This window comes from Sminthopsis crassicaudata, chromosome 4 (genome assembly GCF_048593235.1).
Source record: "Sminthopsis crassicaudata isolate SCR6 chromosome 4, ASM4859323v1, whole genome shotgun sequence".
Lineage (NCBI taxonomy): Eukaryota > Metazoa > Chordata > Mammalia > Dasyuromorphia > Dasyuridae > Sminthopsis > Sminthopsis crassicaudata.
Window position 1 is genome coordinate 176,032,084 of NC_133620.1, and position 21,834 is coordinate 176,053,917.

At 32.6% G+C, this 21,834-nt stretch overlaps 1 protein-coding gene across 1 annotated transcript in view; it reads right to left on the minus strand.

Moving 5' to 3' along the window:
- NKAIN2 (sodium/potassium transporting ATPase interacting 2) overlaps positions 1 to 21,834 on the minus strand; it is a 1,389,007-nt gene that overhangs the window by 641,570 nt on the left and 725,603 nt on the right. Inside the window, exon 3 of the mRNA XM_074309950.1 lies at positions 12,964 to 13,044. Within this exon, the coding sequence (XP_074166051.1) occupies positions 12,964 to 13,044 (81 nt within the window). The remainder of the gene's footprint in view (positions 1 to 12,963; positions 13,045 to 21,834) is intronic.

A 21,834-nucleotide genomic window follows, 5' to 3' on the forward strand; every position in this document is an offset into this window, starting at 1 on the left:
TGCCAAATATTTTATACTATCGACAGTTATTTTGAATGGAATTTCTCTTTGTATCTCTTGCTGTTGGATTGTGTTGGTAATGTACAAAAATGCTGAGGATTTTTATGTATTTATTTTGTATCCTGCAACTTTGCTAAAGTTTTGAATTATTTGTAATAGCTTTTCAGCAGAGTCTTTGGGGTTCTATAAGTATACCATCATGTCATCTGCAAAGAGTGATAGTTTGATTTCCTCATAACCTACTTTAATTCCTTTAATCTCTTTCTCGGATCTTATTGCCGAGGCTCCTTATTATTTTAAGGAATAGTCCATTTATTCCTATACTCTCAAGTGTTTTTAGTAGGAATGGATGTTGGATTTTATCAAATGCTTTTTCTGAATCTATTGAGATGATCATAAGGTTTTTGTTAATTTGGTTATTGATATTGTCGATTATGCTAATAGTTTTCCTAATATTGAACCAGCCCTGCATTCCTGGTATAAATTCCACTTGGTCATAGTGTATTATCCTGGGGATGATTTTTCTGTAGTCTTTTTTGCTAATATTTTATTTAAGATTTTAGCATCAATATTCATTATGGAGATTGGTCTATAATTTTCTTTCTCTGTTTTCAGCCTACCTATCAGTACCATGTCTGTGTCATAAAAGGAATTTGGTAGGACTACTTCAATCCCTATTTTTTCAAATAGTTTATATAGCATTGGAGTTAGTGGTTCTTTAAATGTTTGGTAGAATTCACATGTAAATCCATCTGGTCCTAGGGATTTTTTCTTAGGGAGTTGGTTAATAGCTTGTTCTATTCCTTTTTCTGAAATGGGACTATTTAGACTATTTACTTCTTCCTCTGTTAATCTTGGTAAGCTATATTTTTGAAGGTATTCTTCCATTTCATTTCAGTTATCGAACTTATTGGCATAAAGTTAGGCAAAGTAGCTCCTAACTATTGTTCTAATTTCCTCTTCATTAGTGGTAAGTTCTCCCATTTCATTTTTAAGACTATCAATTTGCTTTTCCTTTTTCCTTTTTTTAAATCAGATTTACTAAGGGTTTGTCTATTTTGTTGTTTTTTCATAGAACCAACTCTTAGTTTTATTAATTAATTCAATATTTTTTTTTTACTTTCTATTTTATTAATCTCACCTTTTATTTTTAGAATTTCAAGTTTCATGTTTGTCTGGGGGGTTTTAATTTGTTCCTTTTCTAGCAATTTTAGTTGTAAGCCCAATTCGTTGGCCCTCTCTTTCTCTATTTTATGCAAGTAGGCCTCTAGAGATATATTACTGCTCTGGCTGTATCCCACACATTTTAGTATGATGTCTCATTATTGTCATTTTCTTGGGTGAAGTTATTAGTTATGTCTATGATTTGCTGTTTTACCCAATCATTCTTTAGTATAAGATTATTTAGTTTTCAATTATCTTTTGGTCTATTTTCCCCTGGCTTTTTATTAAATGTAATTTTCATTGCATTGTGGTCTCAAAAGGATGCATTTACTATTTTTACCTTACTGCATTTGATTTTAAGGTTTTTATATCCTAATATATTATCAATTTTTGTATAGGTTCCATGAACTGCTGAGAAGAAAGTATACTTCTTTCTGTCTCCATTTAGCTTTCGCCAAAGATCTATCATATCAAACTTATCTAGTATTCTATTTACCTCTTTGACTTCTTTCTTATTTATTTTGTGGTTTGATTGATCTAATTCTGAGAGTGCAAGGTTGAGATCTACCACTATTATAGTTTTGCTGTTTATTTCTTCTTGCAGCTCTCTTAATTTCTCTTTTAAGAATTTAGATGCTGCACCACTTAGGGTATATATGTTTAATATTGATACTGCTTCATTATCTATGCTACCCTTTAGCAAGATATAATGCCATTCCTTATCTCTTTTAATTGGATCAATTTTTGTTTTTGCTTGATCTGAGATGAGGATGGCTACCCCTGCTTTTTTGGCTTCACTTGAAGCATAGTAGATTCTGCTCCACTCTTTTACTTTTATTCTGAATGTATCACCTTGTTACAGGTGTGTTTCCTGTAAACAACACATAGTAGGATTCTGGCTTTTAATCCAGTCTGCTAACTGCTTCCTCTTTATGGGGGAGTTTACCCCATTCACATTTATGGTTAAAATGACTAATTCTATATTGCTTGTCATCCTGTTAACCCCTGCTTATGCTTTTCTCTTTTCCTTCCCGCTTACCCCCCTCCCCAGTATTAAGCTTGTGAGCACCACTTGCTTTTCAAAGCCCTCCCTTTTTAGTATCCCTCCCCTGCCTTAAAGTTCCTCCCCCATATTTAACCCCTTTTCCTCACATTTTCTGTATTCCATTCCCCTTAGCTTACTCCTTCCCACCCACTTTTCAATGAAGTGGAAGAAATTTCACCATAAATAGAATATGTCAATTGATACACACTATGTTCATCCCCCTCCTTTCTTTCTCTCAGATATAATAGGTTACCTTTGCCTCTTCATGAGATGTAGTACCACCACTTTACACTTTTTTTTTATGATATAATTTACTTTCCACCTCTGGTTCCTAGGACAAATCATACATGTGTTCTTTACATATCTTTATGGCAGAAATGTAGTTCTCAAGATTTCTTTTTACCTTTTTAGAAATCTCTCGAGTTCTGTATTTGAAGATCAAACATTTTGTGTAAATCTGGTTTTTTCATCAAGAATAGATGGAATTCATTTAGTTCGTCAAATGCCCATCTTTTTTCCCTGGAAAAGGATGCTCATTTTTGCTGGGTAAGTTATTCTTGGCTACATACCAAGTTCTTTAGCCTTTCAGAATATTATATACCAGGCCCTTTGTTCCTTTAATGTGGATGCTGCTAGATACTGGGTTATCCTTATTGTGGCTCCTCCATATCTGAATTTGTTTTTTCTAGTAGCTTCCAATATTTTTTCCTTTGTCTGATGGTTCTTGAACTTGGCCACTATATTTCTTGGCATTTTGATTTTAGGGTCCCTTTCAGTAGATGATTGATGAATTTTTTCAATGTCTATTTTACCCTCTGTTTCCAAAATGTCTGGGCAGTTCTCTTTGATAATTTCCTGGAAAATAGTGTCTAGGCTCTTTTTTTCCCTCACATTTTTCAGGGAGTCCTATTATTCTCAAATTTTCTCTCCTGGATCTGTTTTCCAGATCTTTTGTCTTTCTAATAAGGTATTTGACATTCTTTTCAATTGCTTCGTTTTTCTGGTTTTGCTTGAATACTTGGTTTCTCCTTGAGTCATTAATTTCTACTTGTTTGAGTCTAATTTTCAATGATGTATTTTCTTCACTCACTTTTTTATATCTTTTTGTAATTGTCCAATTGAGTTTTTAAGTGAGGTTTTTTCTTCTGTGGAATTTTTTCCAGTTCATCCATTTTATTTTTTAGAGAGCTGTTTTCTTTTTCCAACTCACTTATATTTCTCAGTGATTTGTTTTCTTTATCCACTTTGTCTTTAAATGCGTGGGATGACTTCTCCAGACTCTCTTCCCAAGCTTCCTTTTCCTTTTCCCATTTCTCTTCTAGCTCTCTTGGGAGAGCCTTTTTGATTTCCTCTATGAGAGTCTTATGTATTGAGGAGCAGCTCATATCCCCCTTAGGGGATTCCTCTGGAGACAATCTGCTTTCAGTCTCCTCAAGGTTTGAAGTCTGCTCTCTCTCCATACAGAAGCTATCAATGGTTAGAGCCTTTTTAAATTTTTTGTTCATTTTGTCAGAGTGGGAATCGAAGAAAACAAACTGACAAGAGAAACAATTGGTCTGTTTCGGGGGGCTGGACAGTGTTACTGGGCTTCCTCTACAGGCTGCAGGAGACAGCAGTGAGGCACTAGCAGGACAGCGTTCATGCAAGTCATAACTGCTGACCATGGGTGTCCCACTGTCCTATCTTGGGAACCTCTGGTCTTCTTTCTCTGTTTTGCTTGGTGATCTTATCAGCTCCCACAAATTCATTTATCATCTCCATACCAATTCTGAAATCTACTTACAAAAGCTGTCCTCTTTGTTGACCTCCTGTCTCATACCACCAGCTGTCTATTAGATATCTCAAAGTGGCTATCCCATATACCTTTTAAGTTCAATATGTGTAAAACCACATTTATTATGTTTATCCCCTTTCCTTTAAATTGGCTTCTTACCATCAAGGGCACAAATATAGTTTTAATTGCCAAGGCTTGCAAACTAAGTGCCATCCTTAGTTCCTTACTATTTTTTACCCTTCCCCCCACCCCTAATCTATTTCCAAAACCTTTTTATGATACTTTTGCAACATGTATAAAATACAACCTCTTCTCTTCTATGATATTTCTACTATTTTCCATTATGAAACTTTATTTTTATTATTAAAGCTTTTCATTTACAAAACATATGCATGGGTAATTTTTCAACATTGACCCTTACAAAACTTTTTGTTTCAAATTTTTCCCTCCTTTCCCCTACTCCCTCCTCTAGATGGCAGGTGTATTTTTAAATCTGTTAAAATATACACTAAATCCAATATTTATAGTTATCTTGCTGCACAAGAAAAATGGGATCAAGAAAGGGAAAAAAAATATGAGAAAGACACATCAACAGAAAAAGTGAAAATGCTATATTATGGTAAACAAACACTGAGTTCCCACAGTCCTCTCTCTGGGTGTATATGGCTCTCTTTCTCACTGAACAATTGGAATTAGTTTGAATCATCTCATTGTTGAAGACAGCCATGTCCATCAGAATTGATCAGTCTTGTTGTTTCTATGTATAACAATCTCCTGGTTCTGCTCATTTCACTTAGCATCAGTTCTTGTAAGTCTCTCCAGGCATCTCTGAAATCATCCTCTGAAGGTTTCTTACAGAACAGTAATATTTCATAACATTCATATACCATAATTGATTCAGCCATTCTCCAACTGATGAGCATCCATTCAGTTTCCAGTTTCTCGCCTACAAAAAAAGGCTGCCACAAACATTTTTCCACATAGCACCTCATTCTTGGATGATAGCAAGAGCCAGCTGCTAGATCTGTCAGCCTCAATTCTCCTTCCATTACAAGCTATCCTTCATTCAGTCATTTTACTTTAAAAAAATTAATGCTATTTTATTTTTTCCAAATATATACAATGATAGTTTTCAACCTTAACCTTTGCTAAATCTTGTGTATATGTAATGTATGTTTGCACATATGTGTGTACATATACACATATACCCATATACCCATATTTTTATATAGGCCCACACATGTATGTGTATATTTGTATTTGTAAGAATATACATTCTGTCAGGCTTTGATAAAAATGTATATTCTTGAAACAATCACTTAAATTAATAATAAATTTACACACCAAGTTGGTTGATGCTTTAAATATTATTTTTTTAAATCTGTGGATTGTCTTATGGGGTGGTATCTGGACTTAACTGATCATGTAATACCTTTGGTATATAATTACATATTTTGTTATTTATAAATTACATACATGTATTAACGAACCAAATCTTGTCTAGTATAAAACTCACACATAAATGCAAATTTAAAAGGATGAAATTATATTTGACCTAAGACTTAGTAGATAATCTCTTAAGTTTATTATGTAGGGCTGAGTAAAGCTGTCAGATCCACATTCTAGGAAAATTACTTTAGTATTCATATGGAGAATGGATTGAAAGGGAATAAGACTTGAAGCAGTCAGTCCAAACAGGAGATTAGGTTTTGAGGCAAGAAATGTTGAAGACCTGAACAATATGTTAGATCAGTTGGTGCAAAGGTGACTGATGTGAAGAAATGTAATCTGAGAAATGTAATATATAAATACTTTATATTTATGTTTATATTTAAATTTATAGTTCAAATTTAAACTAGTATGACTAGTGGTTAACATAGTGTCTGTCATGTAGCAGGCTTGTTGATTATGTACTTAGTCATGAAATGCAGAAGATATGCTAACCGGTTGGATATGGATGAAGAAAATGAGGACAAAGGGTATGGAATGACATTAATTGTGAACCTGGATGAATAGATGGGTAACACTACCTTACATAGTAATAGCAAAGTTGGAAGAGGGATAAGAGTTGAAGAAAACAAAAGTTAAGAGATCTGAAATTCAAACTGTACCTACTCATATTAGATCATTCATACTGATCAAACAAAAAATAAATTGGGTCATGGGTGGGATTAATTCTTAGGTTGACCAGACACTGCTCCCAGACTGCAGTTATGAAATGGACACCTACTGCAGGCATAAAATGATAATATGAAACATGATTCCAAAAGCACCTGTAGTGTTGAAGGTGCCAGGATGAAGAGTATATCATATGTGCTCTTACGACCCCAAGTGGGGCTGAACTAGAGAAATTGGGAGACTACACAGATGAAGGAAAATGCATAGTCATGAAATAGGATTCTGTGGGAGATAAACTCATAAAATGCTTATCAGAGGGACAGTGAGGTTCAATACAACTTCTTAGAGCCTTTCAATTGGTTAATCTCATACTCCTTTGAGTTATCCCCCTATTTAGTGAATGTATTTTGGAAACCCATGATATGAGAAACAGAACTGGTGAAATATGGATAATCAATGTGAAAATTCCAAATATTCTTGTTTTAATCCTTTCTTTCCAAATTCACTAGATAATAGTTTCTAAAATACACATTATTATTTGCAAACATATTTGAAATTCACATTTACAAACCCTATCTACACTAATTATATCAAAATATATAAGTTATATAAAACCCAGAAGTTTGGGAATAATATCTTTTTTTTTTCATTTGACATCCTATGTATCAACAATAGATACAATTTCTGTATTCTCATTTCATGCTTTCATGTATCTATGTACTTTCCATTCACCATTGATTGCTTGATCACTTCTGGCATTATATTACTTTAAGGGATATGAGGCAGACATAGCAACTAAAAATTAAATGTTATAATCTTACCTTTTTCAAACCCTTAGAGTAGGAAAAGGAAAAACACATATAACTTTGCCCTTTAGAGTTATCCTTTAGATTGTTTGTTAAAAGAAAATGATTAAATTTTCATAGACTCTGCTAAGACCAGCTTTGGGTTGTAAAATGAAAGGCAGAGCAGATGCTATTAACTGCTTCCTTGCCAAAGGGCCATTACCAACTAGGATGTGTTTATAAAACTCTTTATGCTCTTGTAGCTATACTATTTCAAATTTTCAAGACTTAGAGGCTGCTTTCAGCAGCAAGTCCCTACCTTGACTTTCTCTGTTTGAGCATATGGGCACTTAATCATTATATTTCTACCACAACTTGGAGTGCAGAGAGTGTGAGTATTCATATAAAATTTTCATACAGCCATTTTCCCTTTTCTTAAACTAAACTGGCCCTCCAAGGGCTTGCTAGCCCACCTCACTAAACCAATATGGGTAAATATCTGCTCTACAATTTTTTTCAGGTGATTATTAAAAAAAAAAAAAAAAAAAAGGAAAATGCCATTAAAACTCATTCTACTGTGGAATTTCTTTGAACAAAATGGATTATCAGGGGGAAAGCAGAGATATATAAATTAGGTCAGGATTCATCTTAGGTAGGGCTGTGTGAGGTTTTCCTATGTGAAAGCAAAATGTGAGCTTTAAGAAGCATTCCTGTCTGTTCTTTTTGAGCCGCCTGAACAATTTCCTTTCATTGGTCATGGTACCTTTGCTGAAAGGTTTGCCTGACAGCCAGGGGTGTAGGGGCTAACAGTGAGGCAAAGGATCAGAGAAATGCCATAAAGGAAGACAACTCTGCAGCACGGGCGTGCTGTGCCTGTATATGATCCCAATCATAAAACCATATGTCCATGGGAGCTTTAGTTGTTCCCAACATTATCAACCCCACCCTGAGGCATTTGTCCCCTTTTTTTCATTGTTGGCATTGAAGTAAAACAAATCCTTCTGATTTTAGATGCATATAGAGACAGATTTTAGCAAAAGACATCCAGTGATTGCTACAAAAAAAGAATCAGCCTGATCTCCATTATGCATCCTTACCTCCCTTGATCTCTGGTAAAGACCCCAATCAGCTCTGCAGTGATACTTAGTGCTAATCCCTTAGTTCCGCCACTCCTTTAAGCAAGTGATAATCTCATGGTACTAAAAACTAGACTTCTTTACAGGTTTCTTTGGCTCTAATAAGGAACAGTTGTAAACTCATCTCATGCCCTCTGTTCCTTATAGTCAATTTCAAGAAGCAAAATTCTTTAGGAATGATTTACTTGCAAAGGAAATAAGTTGACTTACTTGGTAAAAATGAATTTGCACTAAAGAAGGATGGTGTTTTCTTTTTTAAAATCCCCAAGCTATGTTACCAGACTCTATTAAGAAATGAAATAATTCTTTATTTCAGTAACTCGATCTACCACCATCACAAGCATATGCTGAGAGAGAGAGAGAGAGAGAGAGAGAGAGAGAGAGAGAGAGAGAGAGAGAGAGAGAGAGAGAGAGAGAGAGAGAGAGAGAGAGAAGCACAGAGACAGGGACAGAGAAACAGAGAAACAGACACAAAGAGACAGGAGGAAGAACAAGGAAGGAAGGAACATTTATTATTTAGATGGAATTTTGTTAAATGAGTCTAAGAAAATGCTTTGTCAACATGTCCCTTGAGGATCAAGGAAATAGCTAGTGGAAAATAAAGGCTAATATTCTACATCCCCAAAAGATATTAGGTATTTCCTATTTCAAGTCTATCTGGTGCAGTATATTTCTAGCCCCTGACCTGTTTTGCTTAATAGGAATAAATATCCAGGAGCATCATAACAAATCTGGTAATATATTTTGTCTTTTTTTCTTAAAGCAAACATGGAAAAAGTCAAGTGTTATGTGTGTATGTGCATGTATGTGTGTGTACACATGCATGAGAATGTATATATGGATATGAAATAAGTATTGTGATTTTAGATTATACCCTCCATTTTTCCCATTCCTATATGATTCTAAATTCATCTGGATTATTTTGTTAAAATCACAATAAGATGTAAATACATATAAGGGAGATTACTACGTAATGTAGAGAAAGTTAACCTTGTAGTATATATAACTTTACTGTTTTTGACGCCTACCAGCTTTGTGAAAATGGTAAATTCATTTAGCTCCTCAGTGAACCAGCAACTTTCTGAGATGAGAAGTTAAAAACAAAATGCCAGTCCTTATTGGTAGGTGGAATTTTCATATTAGGTCTTTCTCCTGCATTCAATAAATTACTGTCCTGAACTATAAGCTTATTATATGAGCAGTACTCTAGAGCTTTGTTGAAAAAGTCTAATGACAAGATGATGAATTTTTTTCCGCCATAGAAACCTTTTAATCTGTTTTTTACTAAATCATAAAGGGATGCTGTCTTGTTGGCAGAACCATATTCATGATGGAATCATAAAATCATTGATTCATCACTGGAATGATCTTGAGATATCAGAACCTATTTGAGATATCTACTCATTGCATCAGTTTACAGATAAGTGACTTATCCAAAGTTATACAGTTGGTAGAGATAGAATTTGAAACCAAGGCCTCTTCATTCAAGTTCAATTTTCTTTTCACTGAACTGTACCACACTGGTTATTAAGTATCCAAAGATAGATGTGGAGGAATTTATGATATGAAGAAGATATGATCTATGTCACTGAAGGGAATACATAAATTAAAACTGTTTAAAAGTATTCAATATTTACTAAACTAGTTTTGGGTTGGAGCAAATTATATGTGGAATTATTCTCTTTGTAATCTAGAAGATATTTCAGATTATCTTCTAATAGTACATACATCCCAATCTGTATTAGCTGGAATCTGCATGCAGTATCACTCTCAAAATTTTTAAATGGAGCCATTATTAAAAAAAAAAAAAAGTTCCAATTTTTTTTAAATAGCAAATTAAGACAAATCCAATTTAGATTAAAGATGCTCCTAATTTATTAGCTATCGACTTTTTTCTTACTAGATTAAGATATGTCTTAGTCAGACACAACTACGATTTTGCAATATGTCTTCTACTCTTTGAAAAGGGAGAACTGGGTGATGGAGTAGATAGAGCTATGGGTTTGGAATTAGGAAGATGGGATCAAATGCAGTCTCAGACACTAACTCTGAGACTCATGGGCAAGTCACTTAAATGTTTGCCTCAGTTTCTTTATTTGTAAAATGAGTTGGAGAAGGAAATAATAAACCACTCTAATATGTTTGCCAAGAAAACTCCAAATGCATTCGTGAAGAGTCAGAGATGACTGAAAACAAAGAATGCTCATTTTAATCTTTATTCACATATACATGTATACATACATATATACATACATTAAAGTGGTAAATGGGCAAACCTGGCTTAAATTCTGACCATTTCTAGCTCATTGGTGTAATTCAATAGAAATCATTTGGTGTAAATGATATTTTCAGTTATACCAAATGATCCATGTTCCTGTTAGAAGTTATTTTCAGTTGGTTAGATATAGACTATGCACTTACTTCTTCCTAGAGCAATTTTGAGAGTAGGGGGCAGATTATTATTCTGAAGTTAGTAATTGTCTCTATATACTTCTTCTTTGAGCAATTCATAATCTTAGTAGAATCTGAAATATATTCAGAAATTGCAAATGACCCTTTAAATGGATTCTTCTCAAAAATACAGAAATTCCTTCAGTCATGTAGATCATAATATATCCATGCTTGCTTATGATGACTTTTTAAAACTTAATACATTGCAACCCTACCCAATGTTTTGAGGCATTCTTCTCTTTCAATATCATTAGGTACTATTGGAATATTATAGGTGTCTATATTTCATTTCTCTTCATTGTGATCAATAGAGAAAAAAATTAATAAAACCATTCACTCTTTCTTTTTCTACTTCTATTTAAAAAGTCAATTATTAATACAATTGTTTAAAAAAGCGTTATCTCAATTAGGTTTATTAGTATAACGTGTTAACATATCATCTAAATCTGAAAAATATTTTTTCACCTGGTGTAGGAAAACTAATATATTAATTTTTGTGAAATAAAATCTAATAGTACAGTCACCATTAACTAGCACATGGTCTTAAATATCAGTTCTCTGGTTCTCAGTTTCCTAATTTGTAAAGTGAAAGTTGTGGAATAAAATTTTGAGTGTACAAAGTTAATGTGTGACTGGAAAACTCTTTATAGGGCTCATATTTAAAATATAATTGGAAAATATTTAATAAAAATATAAAGTGTTAATTTGTAGTTTTCTAAGTCTATATTTGGCCCACAGGAATTTCTTTTAGTTTGACCCAGTGGTCTAGATGATCTGTAGAGTTTCTTCTGATATTTCATGAATCAGTGCCTTCATATGTTAACATCAACTTTATATCTGAGACAAACAGTAAATAAAAGTATAGTCAGTGGGTTTTAAAATATTCTCCAGTATTGTTTTTTTATTACACTATACATTGAAAATCACATAAATTTGAATTCAAAGTAGATTTATAAAACCTAGACACTTAGATTTTACAACTAAAAAGTACCTTAGAAGCCATATGCTCTTATAATCATATTTTTCAGGTGAAGAAACTGAGGCATGGACAAGTGTTGCATCTTATTCAAGATAAGACTAGTTAATAGCAGAGTCAGGATTAAAACTTAAAACAAGTGTAACATCTAATTTAAGCATTCTTTCCCCTCTACTCTCAAAATACTACTAATAGGAAGAGTGAAAAGCCTGGACCAATAGCATTCATTTTGACAAGCTTGGTACAAAGCATATGTGTAAAACATTATATGTGTAGAATGTTAGAATATTAGATAGAATGTCTACTGTTCACAGTATTATGTGACAGAAATTTGAGTACTATAGATGGACATAAAAGCTTATAATTAATTTTCACTTAATATTAGGAGAATATGAATTGCCATGTATAAATACTCTTAAAAGTAGAAAAAAGAAAAAAACACAATTATGAAACCTATATAGAACAAATCATATTCATAATGAAAGCTGAGATTTTTTCATATCATATGTCCCAAAAGGAAAAATCACTTTTTTAAGCATGAGAAAGTATACAAAAAATGTCTTTCAAAGATTATTTTTGAACTAGATTTTATTTGTGTTTTTATTTCTATAATAAATAATATTACTCAGGTGAAATTCATTTTTAACACTCCCATATAAGTCATTTGGTGAAAGAAAATTAAAAAAAAAAAAGACTAAAACAACCTGAAGAAATGTAAGGAAATAAGCAAATAAGAAAAATAACCTCTTTCTCTGAGTACTGATTACATTTTTCATCATATCTTTCAGAATTGTCTTGGATCACTCTCTTACTGAGCATAGCTGAATGGTTCACAGCTGGTCAGCTTAAAATATTGCTCTTACTGTGTATATAGTACATTTCATTTTGCACCAGCTTATATAAGTCTTTCCAGGTTTTTCTGAGAGCATCCTGCTCATCATTTCTTAAAGCACAATAACACTTTATCACAATCACATTTCACAGTTAGTTCAGTCATTCCCCAACTGATAGGCCATCCCTTCAATATCCAATTATTTGCCAGCAGAAAAAAAAAAGCTGCTAAAAACAATTAATTTAATTATGATAACTTGATATATAATTGTTTCATTTTCATATAGGCAATATGTATGAAAGGAAAAGAACAGAAAAGCCAAAGAAAAGGTAAATGATTTCTAACAAAGTTCTATTCTTCCTTTAAGATATGAATTGCCAAAAAAAAATCAACACCATTGCCAAAGTCCTTACCCAAAATATCTATTTAAATCTAATTTGAATAAAGGTAATAAAAATATATCACTCTCATTTTCCTTCACAAGTATAATCAGCAGATATACCTACAAATCTTGGTATATCCTTAGATAAAGAACTACCTTGGTCCAAAGTACAGTATACTGTGGACACTGAGTTAGGCTCATCTATCTAAAAACAGGAGGGCTCATAAAAAGACAGTTTAGTTTTAGGAATTGGCTCCTTACCCAGGACTGGTGGCTGAAACAAGTTAGATAGTAAATTACCTTTGAGAGGTCCCCAGCCTCCAAGTAGAAGCAGATAACAAACACATTCCATGTAACCCAGAGGACTAGCCAGATAGCATACTGTTGGGAAGAAAGAGAGAAATGATATTTTACTGAAAGAACCAATACTTGATTCATTTTTTTAAATTAGCAATTCAAGATTTAAGAAGATCTTCAGCTCTGTGAAACTTTCAGAAAATCAACATATTACAAACCAGAGAAGAAAAGAAAATATTTTATAGAGATTCTGTTGCTTCTACAGCAAAATATAAATAACTCTGACACTGAAATATTTTATTGACCTTATCCTAAACTATTTTTTTAGCTTCTATGGAGTAGCTGGGGTGTTTTTGCCATCACTCACAGCACTTCTCCACCTCCTATCTCTACAGCATTGCACTTTCCATCATCCATTTTTGGATTTCATTCCTTATTCATGGTCATTTCATATAATGCTTTACTTCCTTCCAGACACAGCCTAAGTACCCTTTCTAAATTAATCCTTTTGTAACCATCTGTTAGGACCTTCCCTTTAAAAACCAATGTGTATTTATTCTCTGTATAAATCTATGTGTACACATTACCCACCAAAATTAAGGAACTGTTTCATGTTACTCTTTATGTCCACAGTGCTTGGCATCTTATTTGCCTGTTATGCATTTAATAAAAGTTTTTTCATTGATGGATTGAAGATAAAGAGGTTAAATTTACATTGTATTCTATCTAATAATAGGCTTGAAGCAGGGAGTTATCTCTTTGCTTTAGCATATTTGTCTTAATGTACCTACATGAGACTAAGTCTATAAGAATAGATAATATATTTTTACATCTTCAGTAGATATGCTTACATCTAATTTCCTATCCATCATAGCAACTCTACAGTTTCTTTCTGCATATTCCTGTTTTTGAAATTTTTGGAATGCTGCTTTGTTCTTGTTTTTCTTAGGTTCCTTATCTGGCATTTATCTAAATTAAATCTCATTCAATTGACTCAAGCCTGATTGTGTAAATGCTGAGAATTTTCTACATTCCTCTGTAATTTGGTCTATGAGTACATTTTGTCAATGTGCCCTATAATTAATTTTCTCTTTGCAATCATTATTTATAGTCTGAGACTCCCCTCTTCACACTGACTCCTGTTCAATGCCCACTGCTATTTAATGGTATCCCATTGATAATTATTCACGTTGGAAATTATTAGAAATGATATCTTTCTCACAGAAATATTACTGTTGGTCTTTCCCAGTTAAATAATATATTACCCAACCTGCCAAAGAGTTTTGATTCTTGTTATTCTATTAAATTATTTCTTTTTGTAAAACTAATTTTGCCCCAATTTTTATTATGAAAAACTTCCAATCCATTCTATGTTTCCTCATATAGTATTAAAAGACCAGCATAATAAAGTCATTTGTCATATTGACTATTGTTATTTGGACAATTAAGAATTGGACAATCAGACAACTGAGTCATTGTCTGATTAATCCATTTTGATCCTTAAAGCAATGAAAATAATTGACTAATGAAAATAAACTGACCAATGTAGTCAGACTGGCTCTTGTTCCCTTATTAATGTTCAAATAACTTAGGTTCTTTGAAGATATGGATAGACAAATAGAAAGATACATATATAGATACGTGAATAGAGATGGAAATATGTGTGTGCATGCATATTTATATGGTGTATACTGAGATCGGCAGTTGTAATTAATTTTCTTATTTAATTGTAAAGGGAAAATAGCATTATATTTTGCTGAATAATAAAGTAATAAAATTGTAAATACTTTTGTGATCTCATTCCAACTCACTTTTCAAGCTCTTCCTTCTGCATTCTATGTATGAACCCAAACTGACTTCCTTGCCATTATTGGCAGTCAATTCTCTACCTCCTGTCTGAACACCACTGCACTGACTTTCACCCATGTTGGGAATATATATATACAGATGGAACTATTGTAAACTAGCTGTGCATCCTTGGCTCTGGGAAAATTGCTGAAACTTGTTGAGACTCAACTTAATTCTTTGTAAAAGAGGTGACATTTTAATTGTCTTCCATCTCAAAAAATCCTACAATTCTAGGCAACTCAAACTCCTCATGGAAATTGAGATTTGAATGAGATGATATTTTTTTCTATTTTTTAAATTTTTATAAATATCTTGCTTCCTCATTTTATGCCACTCAATTCTTTATTTTGCATGCCAGCTTACTTTATTTAGGGAAGTAATTAAAACTATGGAGAGAGCCAGAAAGACAGACAAAGAGAAAGACAGAGGAAGAAATAGAAATGGATTTAGAAAAAATTTAAACTTAAAAAAATGTTAAGATAGAAAAGGAGAAAAAAAAACAATTCCTAACAATAGTTCTAGCAGTATGAAAGTATGAAACAGAATTAAATGGTCTTTCACATCAATCATGAAAGCTTTGACTGTTCCTAGTTTCATTTTGTGAAAAGCAACAAACATAAACCATTGAGGATATGGCAGGGTGAGATACCTAATACTTGTTAATAGGATTTTTTTCAAGATTGATAGAAAATTTTAAGTTCTTTATTGAACAAAAACATGGGAATAAATATTTCTGTTTAAGACAAAGGAAACATCCTTCTAGTTTTTGTAATGTTTTCAGAATATTTCTGTTCCTCTAATTCTCAGATCTATGAAATCAATTTCAGCAAAATAGACTATCATTCACCTTCATAACTGACCTGGAGAATCCTGCATTCATTGTGATGAAGATTAAAATAGGCAATTGATCTGGATCCTGAATTGAGTGTTTTCTTCCCTTTTTTTGATAGTGGTATAAGATGAAGGATATAAAAGGAGTTTTTTTTGGGAAAACAATAATACATATATATATATATATATATATATATATATATATATATATATATATATATATATATATACAGAGAGAGAGAGAGAGAGAGAGAGAGAGAGAGAGAGAGAGAGAGAGAGAGAGAGAGAGAGAGAGAGAGAGAGACAGACTACTCACATCCAGGGAAAATATATTTTAAAATTCCACTTTCCTGTCAACTTTTTTTTTTTCTTGTGGAAATACTTACTAAACAAAGAAAGTCATCTATATTGAAAGATTAGGTAGTATGCTTTCTGAAACATGTTTTTCCTACAGCCCACCATTTGTGCTTTCTTATTAACTTGAACTTTATCAAATATGACATATATGAAAGTGATAGTCTAAGGATCTCTAAAACATTTTTCACAGCTAACCTTCACTTATTTTCTATAAAATTCATTATAAATAATGTAACGGGACTTTTGTTCAATATTGACAATAATTGACAAATTTTTTATTAAGTTGTTTTATCCTCTTTGTAAATGGAGAGGAAAGAAAAGTGGTATTGTTTGTTTCTTTGCCTGATTTGGGGGCAGGGGAGTAGCATAATAAACTCATTAGTCAGTCAATTAGTATTAAGCCAGCATTCACTGAATGAAAGTGGCATCTGAAAATCTATTTGTAACTAAACCCTTTCCTCTTAATAGTAATCATTCATTAATTCATTGTGGTGAGGAAATATTCTTGGATTTTCAAAGGCCATTCTAGCTGATTCCAGATTCTTTCATTTTGGCTAAAAATGAGTGAATTGACAATTCTGTGAACTGTCTAAATGGATTTTCAATTTTATTGCCTCTCAAATTGATAAAAGGTACTATTCAGGGAAGACATGAATTTGAATTTAGTCTTAGACACTTAATAGCTGAGTGATCTTCCACAAGTTACTAAAGCCCTTTTTAAGCCTCACTTTCCACAAATGGAAAATGGAAATGATAATAATAGCACCAGCCTCTTAGAGTTATTGGCAATAAAATGAAAATATGTATTTGTATACAAAGATAAAATACATTTGTATAGCATTTACCACAATGTCTGGCACAAACATATAAATGTTTCTATTATTGTTGTATCTTAAATTTGATGATAGGTTTTAACTGATTTAATGATTCTTTTCACATGTTCAAAACACTGAGCTAAGTAACATAATGAATAAATAAGATGTAGTCTCCATTCTCTCATGTGATTTCAATCTGGGAGTGCAAATATGATATCTACACAAAAATGTATCACTATGCAATATTTGTAACTAACTTTTAAATAATTACATGGCATAACAAACAACAGGAGCTTCTGAGGCAGTAAAAGAAGATATTTCTTTTCTCTGCCTTAGCAGAAAATATCTTTTCCATCTCCGTTGGTTGTGATAATTAATGTTGGTATTAGGGAGAAATTTGTTTCAACTTCAATACAAAACCTTAAGACTGTTGTTTATCCATTGGAAATATATGTGCCCATACTTTACAGAACCCAGCAGTTGTGAGTGTGATAGAATGAAAAAAAAAATCTTTGATTAAAATAAAAATATGGTAGACTATGTATTCATTTGAAATTAATAAACAGAACTAGGAGCTAGTACATTAATTGAGTTAGAATGAGATCATGGAGTAGAACAGATCAAACTTTTAAATTTAGAATTGGGAGGAACCTCAGAGATTAATGAGCCCAATATCCTCACTTTAGAGATAAAGCAACTGAGTCCAGAGGAAGGTTGACATGTAATGACCTTAGGGTGGCAGTGGTAGAGCCAATATTAACACTGTAGTCTGTTGATATCAAACCTAGCACTTTTACTATTATACCTCAAAGATAGAATATCTGTTGTGGCTGTTCTCTGTTGATAAACTCCAAAGAAAAATCAAGGAAGTTTTGACCTGATAAATTAAAGCATAATTGGATAAGTACAAAAGTGGAAAAAACTTGTTACCTAGCACCTTGTAATAAGAGTTTCTTCTGTCTAAAATTCATTATTGGTGCATATGTATGAGACATAAGACCTTGTAATCAGTAGATTCCAACATAACATCATAACAGTTTGATCTAATCAGTGATAGATGGCTATAGAATTATACTCAAGTTGCAAGATTATATTCAATCTAATATAGTTTATCCAAATCATAGACATCTGAAATCCTCTTTGTTTCTGTTTTGAAAAAAAAGACAACATTCTGACATCAGTATTACTCCAGTACCATTTCAACGCCCTATTCTTTGCCAAGGTTCTCATCTTTAGAATAACTAAAGATAAGTCAAAATTTATGGGTTATTTAAGAACTGTTGGATTCTTCCAGTCTTCCACTATCTTTTGAAGCCCTCTGCCATTGTCACTGCAGGAAGAGAAGGGTCACATGAAACTGAAGGACATTGTATATTTTTCTTTCTTTTTGCCATGGTCAAAGAAGTCAATAGCCAGCCACTAGTCAACACTTGGTGAGCCTGCAGATAGGCTGATCTCCAGGTAGCAAATGCTACCATTCACTGAGACTTTGAAGCTAGAAGTACAATATAAAGAACATTGGCTCTTCAATCAGAGGAATTGAGTTCAAATTCTATGATAATTGCTACTTTTATAACATTGGATAAATGTCTTAATTTCTTTTGTATCTTCTAGATGTTGTCTGAGGTCCCTAAATCTATGATGATACTAGAGACTTTCCAGCATGATACAATTTGCCATCTCTTGCACTTTCTAGACTAGCTTTCAGAAATCGAGATCATCTCACTTTACAGATGCTTCATCAGAAGAAATTGTGTAGGGTTTTTTGTTAAAAGAATAGTTATCAAGATATCTTCAGATAGAACTATTTTAAGGCCACAAGATTCATCCCAGTTTTCAGCCTAATGTACCTTTACAAATATAAAAGAACTTAAAATATAAAATGTTTTCTATCCTGTCTCCTCTTTCCTCTCCCTTCCCTTTTAGCATTTTGTTTTTTGCCTTTTGTTTCCCAACTTCAAATTCTGGTCTTATGAGACTAGATAGATACATATGTGTGTATACATACCCATATACTTCAATACATGCCTACATATACATACATACACACACATACAGAGAGATCGATAGATAGATAGAGAGTCCACTTGAATTATAATGACTCTTAGAGTAGTTCCATATGCTTGCATGCCTTCTCCCAAACATTCACTTAGGTAGGAAAAAAACAAATAAAAAAAAAAAAACAAAGATAACCAGAATAAAAAACAATTCTATCTTCTCCTGGCAATGAGTCAAGTATTTTATTTATGTGCTTGTATTGTATTACATTATTATGTTTTTATGGACATAAGGAATTCATGAGCCTTCAAGAGTAGCAATTGTTGGAAGATGATATAACTAATAATAGTATTTATAGGTTTACAAAACACTTTTCTCTTAAAGACTCTGTGAAGTAGGTATTAGTGAGTGGATCCTCATGACACCAGAGACCATTGCATAGAAGGCCATCAAATTATCTAACTTCTTAAGAAAACCATTTCCAAAGAGGCCAGAAGATAGACAGGCTTTGGATCCAAGGTCAGACCTGTTTGCTGATATGCAAATATTTTCCAGGAGTCCAGAGATGGTCAGTGGTATAACTAAAGCTGACCAGAGAAGCTTCTAAATTAATCTGGATATCTGCTTTTATCATTCAGACTATTCCAAATAGTTCCTGAATATTGGGATAGTGTTGTGTATTGTGAGAGATGGAGAACCTCTAGTTTGGATTAAAAAGAAATGTGTTCTGTGTAGGAGAATGACTGCTTAAAACAGAATAAGGTAGTACTAATCTGGACAAATTATCCTGATGATACTGAATTATAAAATACTGCTATAATGCAAACCCAAAACAAAACAAAATTCTAAAATCTTATTATTTATTTTTAACATTCAATTTTTAGTTCTAAAATTTCTCCCTCCTGCCTGACCCTTACCCATTAAGAAGGCAAATAATTGACATCAATTATACATTCAAAAATCATACAAGGTATATTTCTATATTAGTAGTTATATAGCAAAAAAAGAAAAATGAAGAGAGTTAAAAAATTATATTTCAATCTGCACTGGAATCAGTTGTTCCTCTGGAGGTATATAACATTTTTCATCATGAGTCCTTTGTAATTGTCTTAGATTTTTGTCTTGATCAGAGTAGCTAAATCTTTCACAGTTGTTCACTGTTACAGTATTGCTATTTCTGTTGTAAAAGTTCTTTTGGTTCAGCTCACTTTCCTTTGTGGCACTTTATATGTCTTCCTTGGTTTTTCTGAAATCAACCTTCTCATCATTTCTTATCCCATAATTGTGTTCCATTACAATCATATACCACAACTTGTTCAGCCATTGATCCCTAATTGTTAAACATTCCTTCAATTATAGAAGCACTTCTAGCTTCATAATAGAGACTTTGGCTTTGCCACACAAAGTCAGACATACCAAAGGATGTCATGCTGACCTGAAATAATGGGAACCATGTTACTGTTACTCTCTACATTTCATAAAGTCATGCACAAAGCAACTTCATGTGATAGACATAGAATTAGATTTCCTTCCAAAATGTGACCAAGACTTCCCATAAAAGTCAGGCAAGTCCTGTAAAAGTGTTCTACTGTTGGAAGAAAAATTAAATCATCTATGACTATTTGTTTATAGAGGTAAAATTTTCACATTTTAGTGCTCCCATGGGAAAAGGGAAAGGAATCTTCTCCCCAGGACATCAGGACTTAGATTTCTTAAAAATCCATCAAGAGTTTTTTTTGCTTTAGAGCATAGGGGATCCTAGAAGATAAGTTCCCAAAGAAACCAGAAACACTCACATAACAGAAAAACAAACACCACCACCAAAAATAACGTAACAAATATATGTGTGCAAATACACAAATACATATATATATATATATATATATATATATGTATATTTGTATTTAGAGATACATATAAAGATACTTGGGGGTGTGCGCACACACACACTCACATGTAATTAGATCTGACTTCTCCCTATCATATACATGACTTACCTTGCTCTCCTTCCAAAATATATAATATCACAGTACAGTTAGCTGGTGAAAATACCAGATCAGAAGCATGTACCTCACTGATTTTATTTAGAGGCCTACAGGTAACCTTAGAAATAGAAAAAAAAAAAAAAAAAAAAAAGCTGGTACGATAAGCGGTTGCTTTCTCAGCCTACAGGTGATCTTCCTTGCCTTCTTTGGGATAATAACTTTTTAAAATATATAATAAGTAACATCCTATAATTATTTGATTTTTCTACATATTATTTATTATGCAATAATATGTTTTAGCTATTTTAATAAATATTCCTTTTTTGTAGAATTGGGATAATGAGGAGAATAGTGGAAAAGCATATACTATTTCATTTAAACATTTCCATGACTGGATCTTATCTCCATTGAGGATATTGTTACAACTAGTATACCACAGCTGTCCCTAAATAGGACAGAAATGCACAAGATAAAACAAAACCGGAAAAAAGCATGAATGCTGGACATACAGACAGTCTTATAAAGTGATAGAACCATCATACTTATAAATCTTATCATTTAAAAGCTAAGGGTTGGAAATAAATGATCTAACCTTGAAAGAGCTGGCAAATAACTTCTTTCTGAATTTTATTTGCCACATCTGAAAATGAGGTTATTTTTCATTTTTCCACTTTCACATTTCACTTTTATATTAATGATGACACAGATTTTTCTCTTCCCCCATTGTAACACTTCCACCAAATTAAGAGAAAGCTCTTAAAAAATTACTATACATTTAGAACTATGACTGTATATTTATTATTTTTAAAAAATCCTAATTATATTTCTTTTTTAAAACTTTTTTTTATTTTCAAAATATGTACATGGATAATTTTCAACACTCACCCTTACAAAACCTTATATTTTAATTTTTTCTGTCCCTTTCCCACACCCTCTCTCCTAGATGGCAAGTGATCCAATATATGTTAAACATGTGCGATTCTTCTATACAGATTTCCACAAATATCATGCTGCACAAGAAAAATCAGATCAAAAAGGAA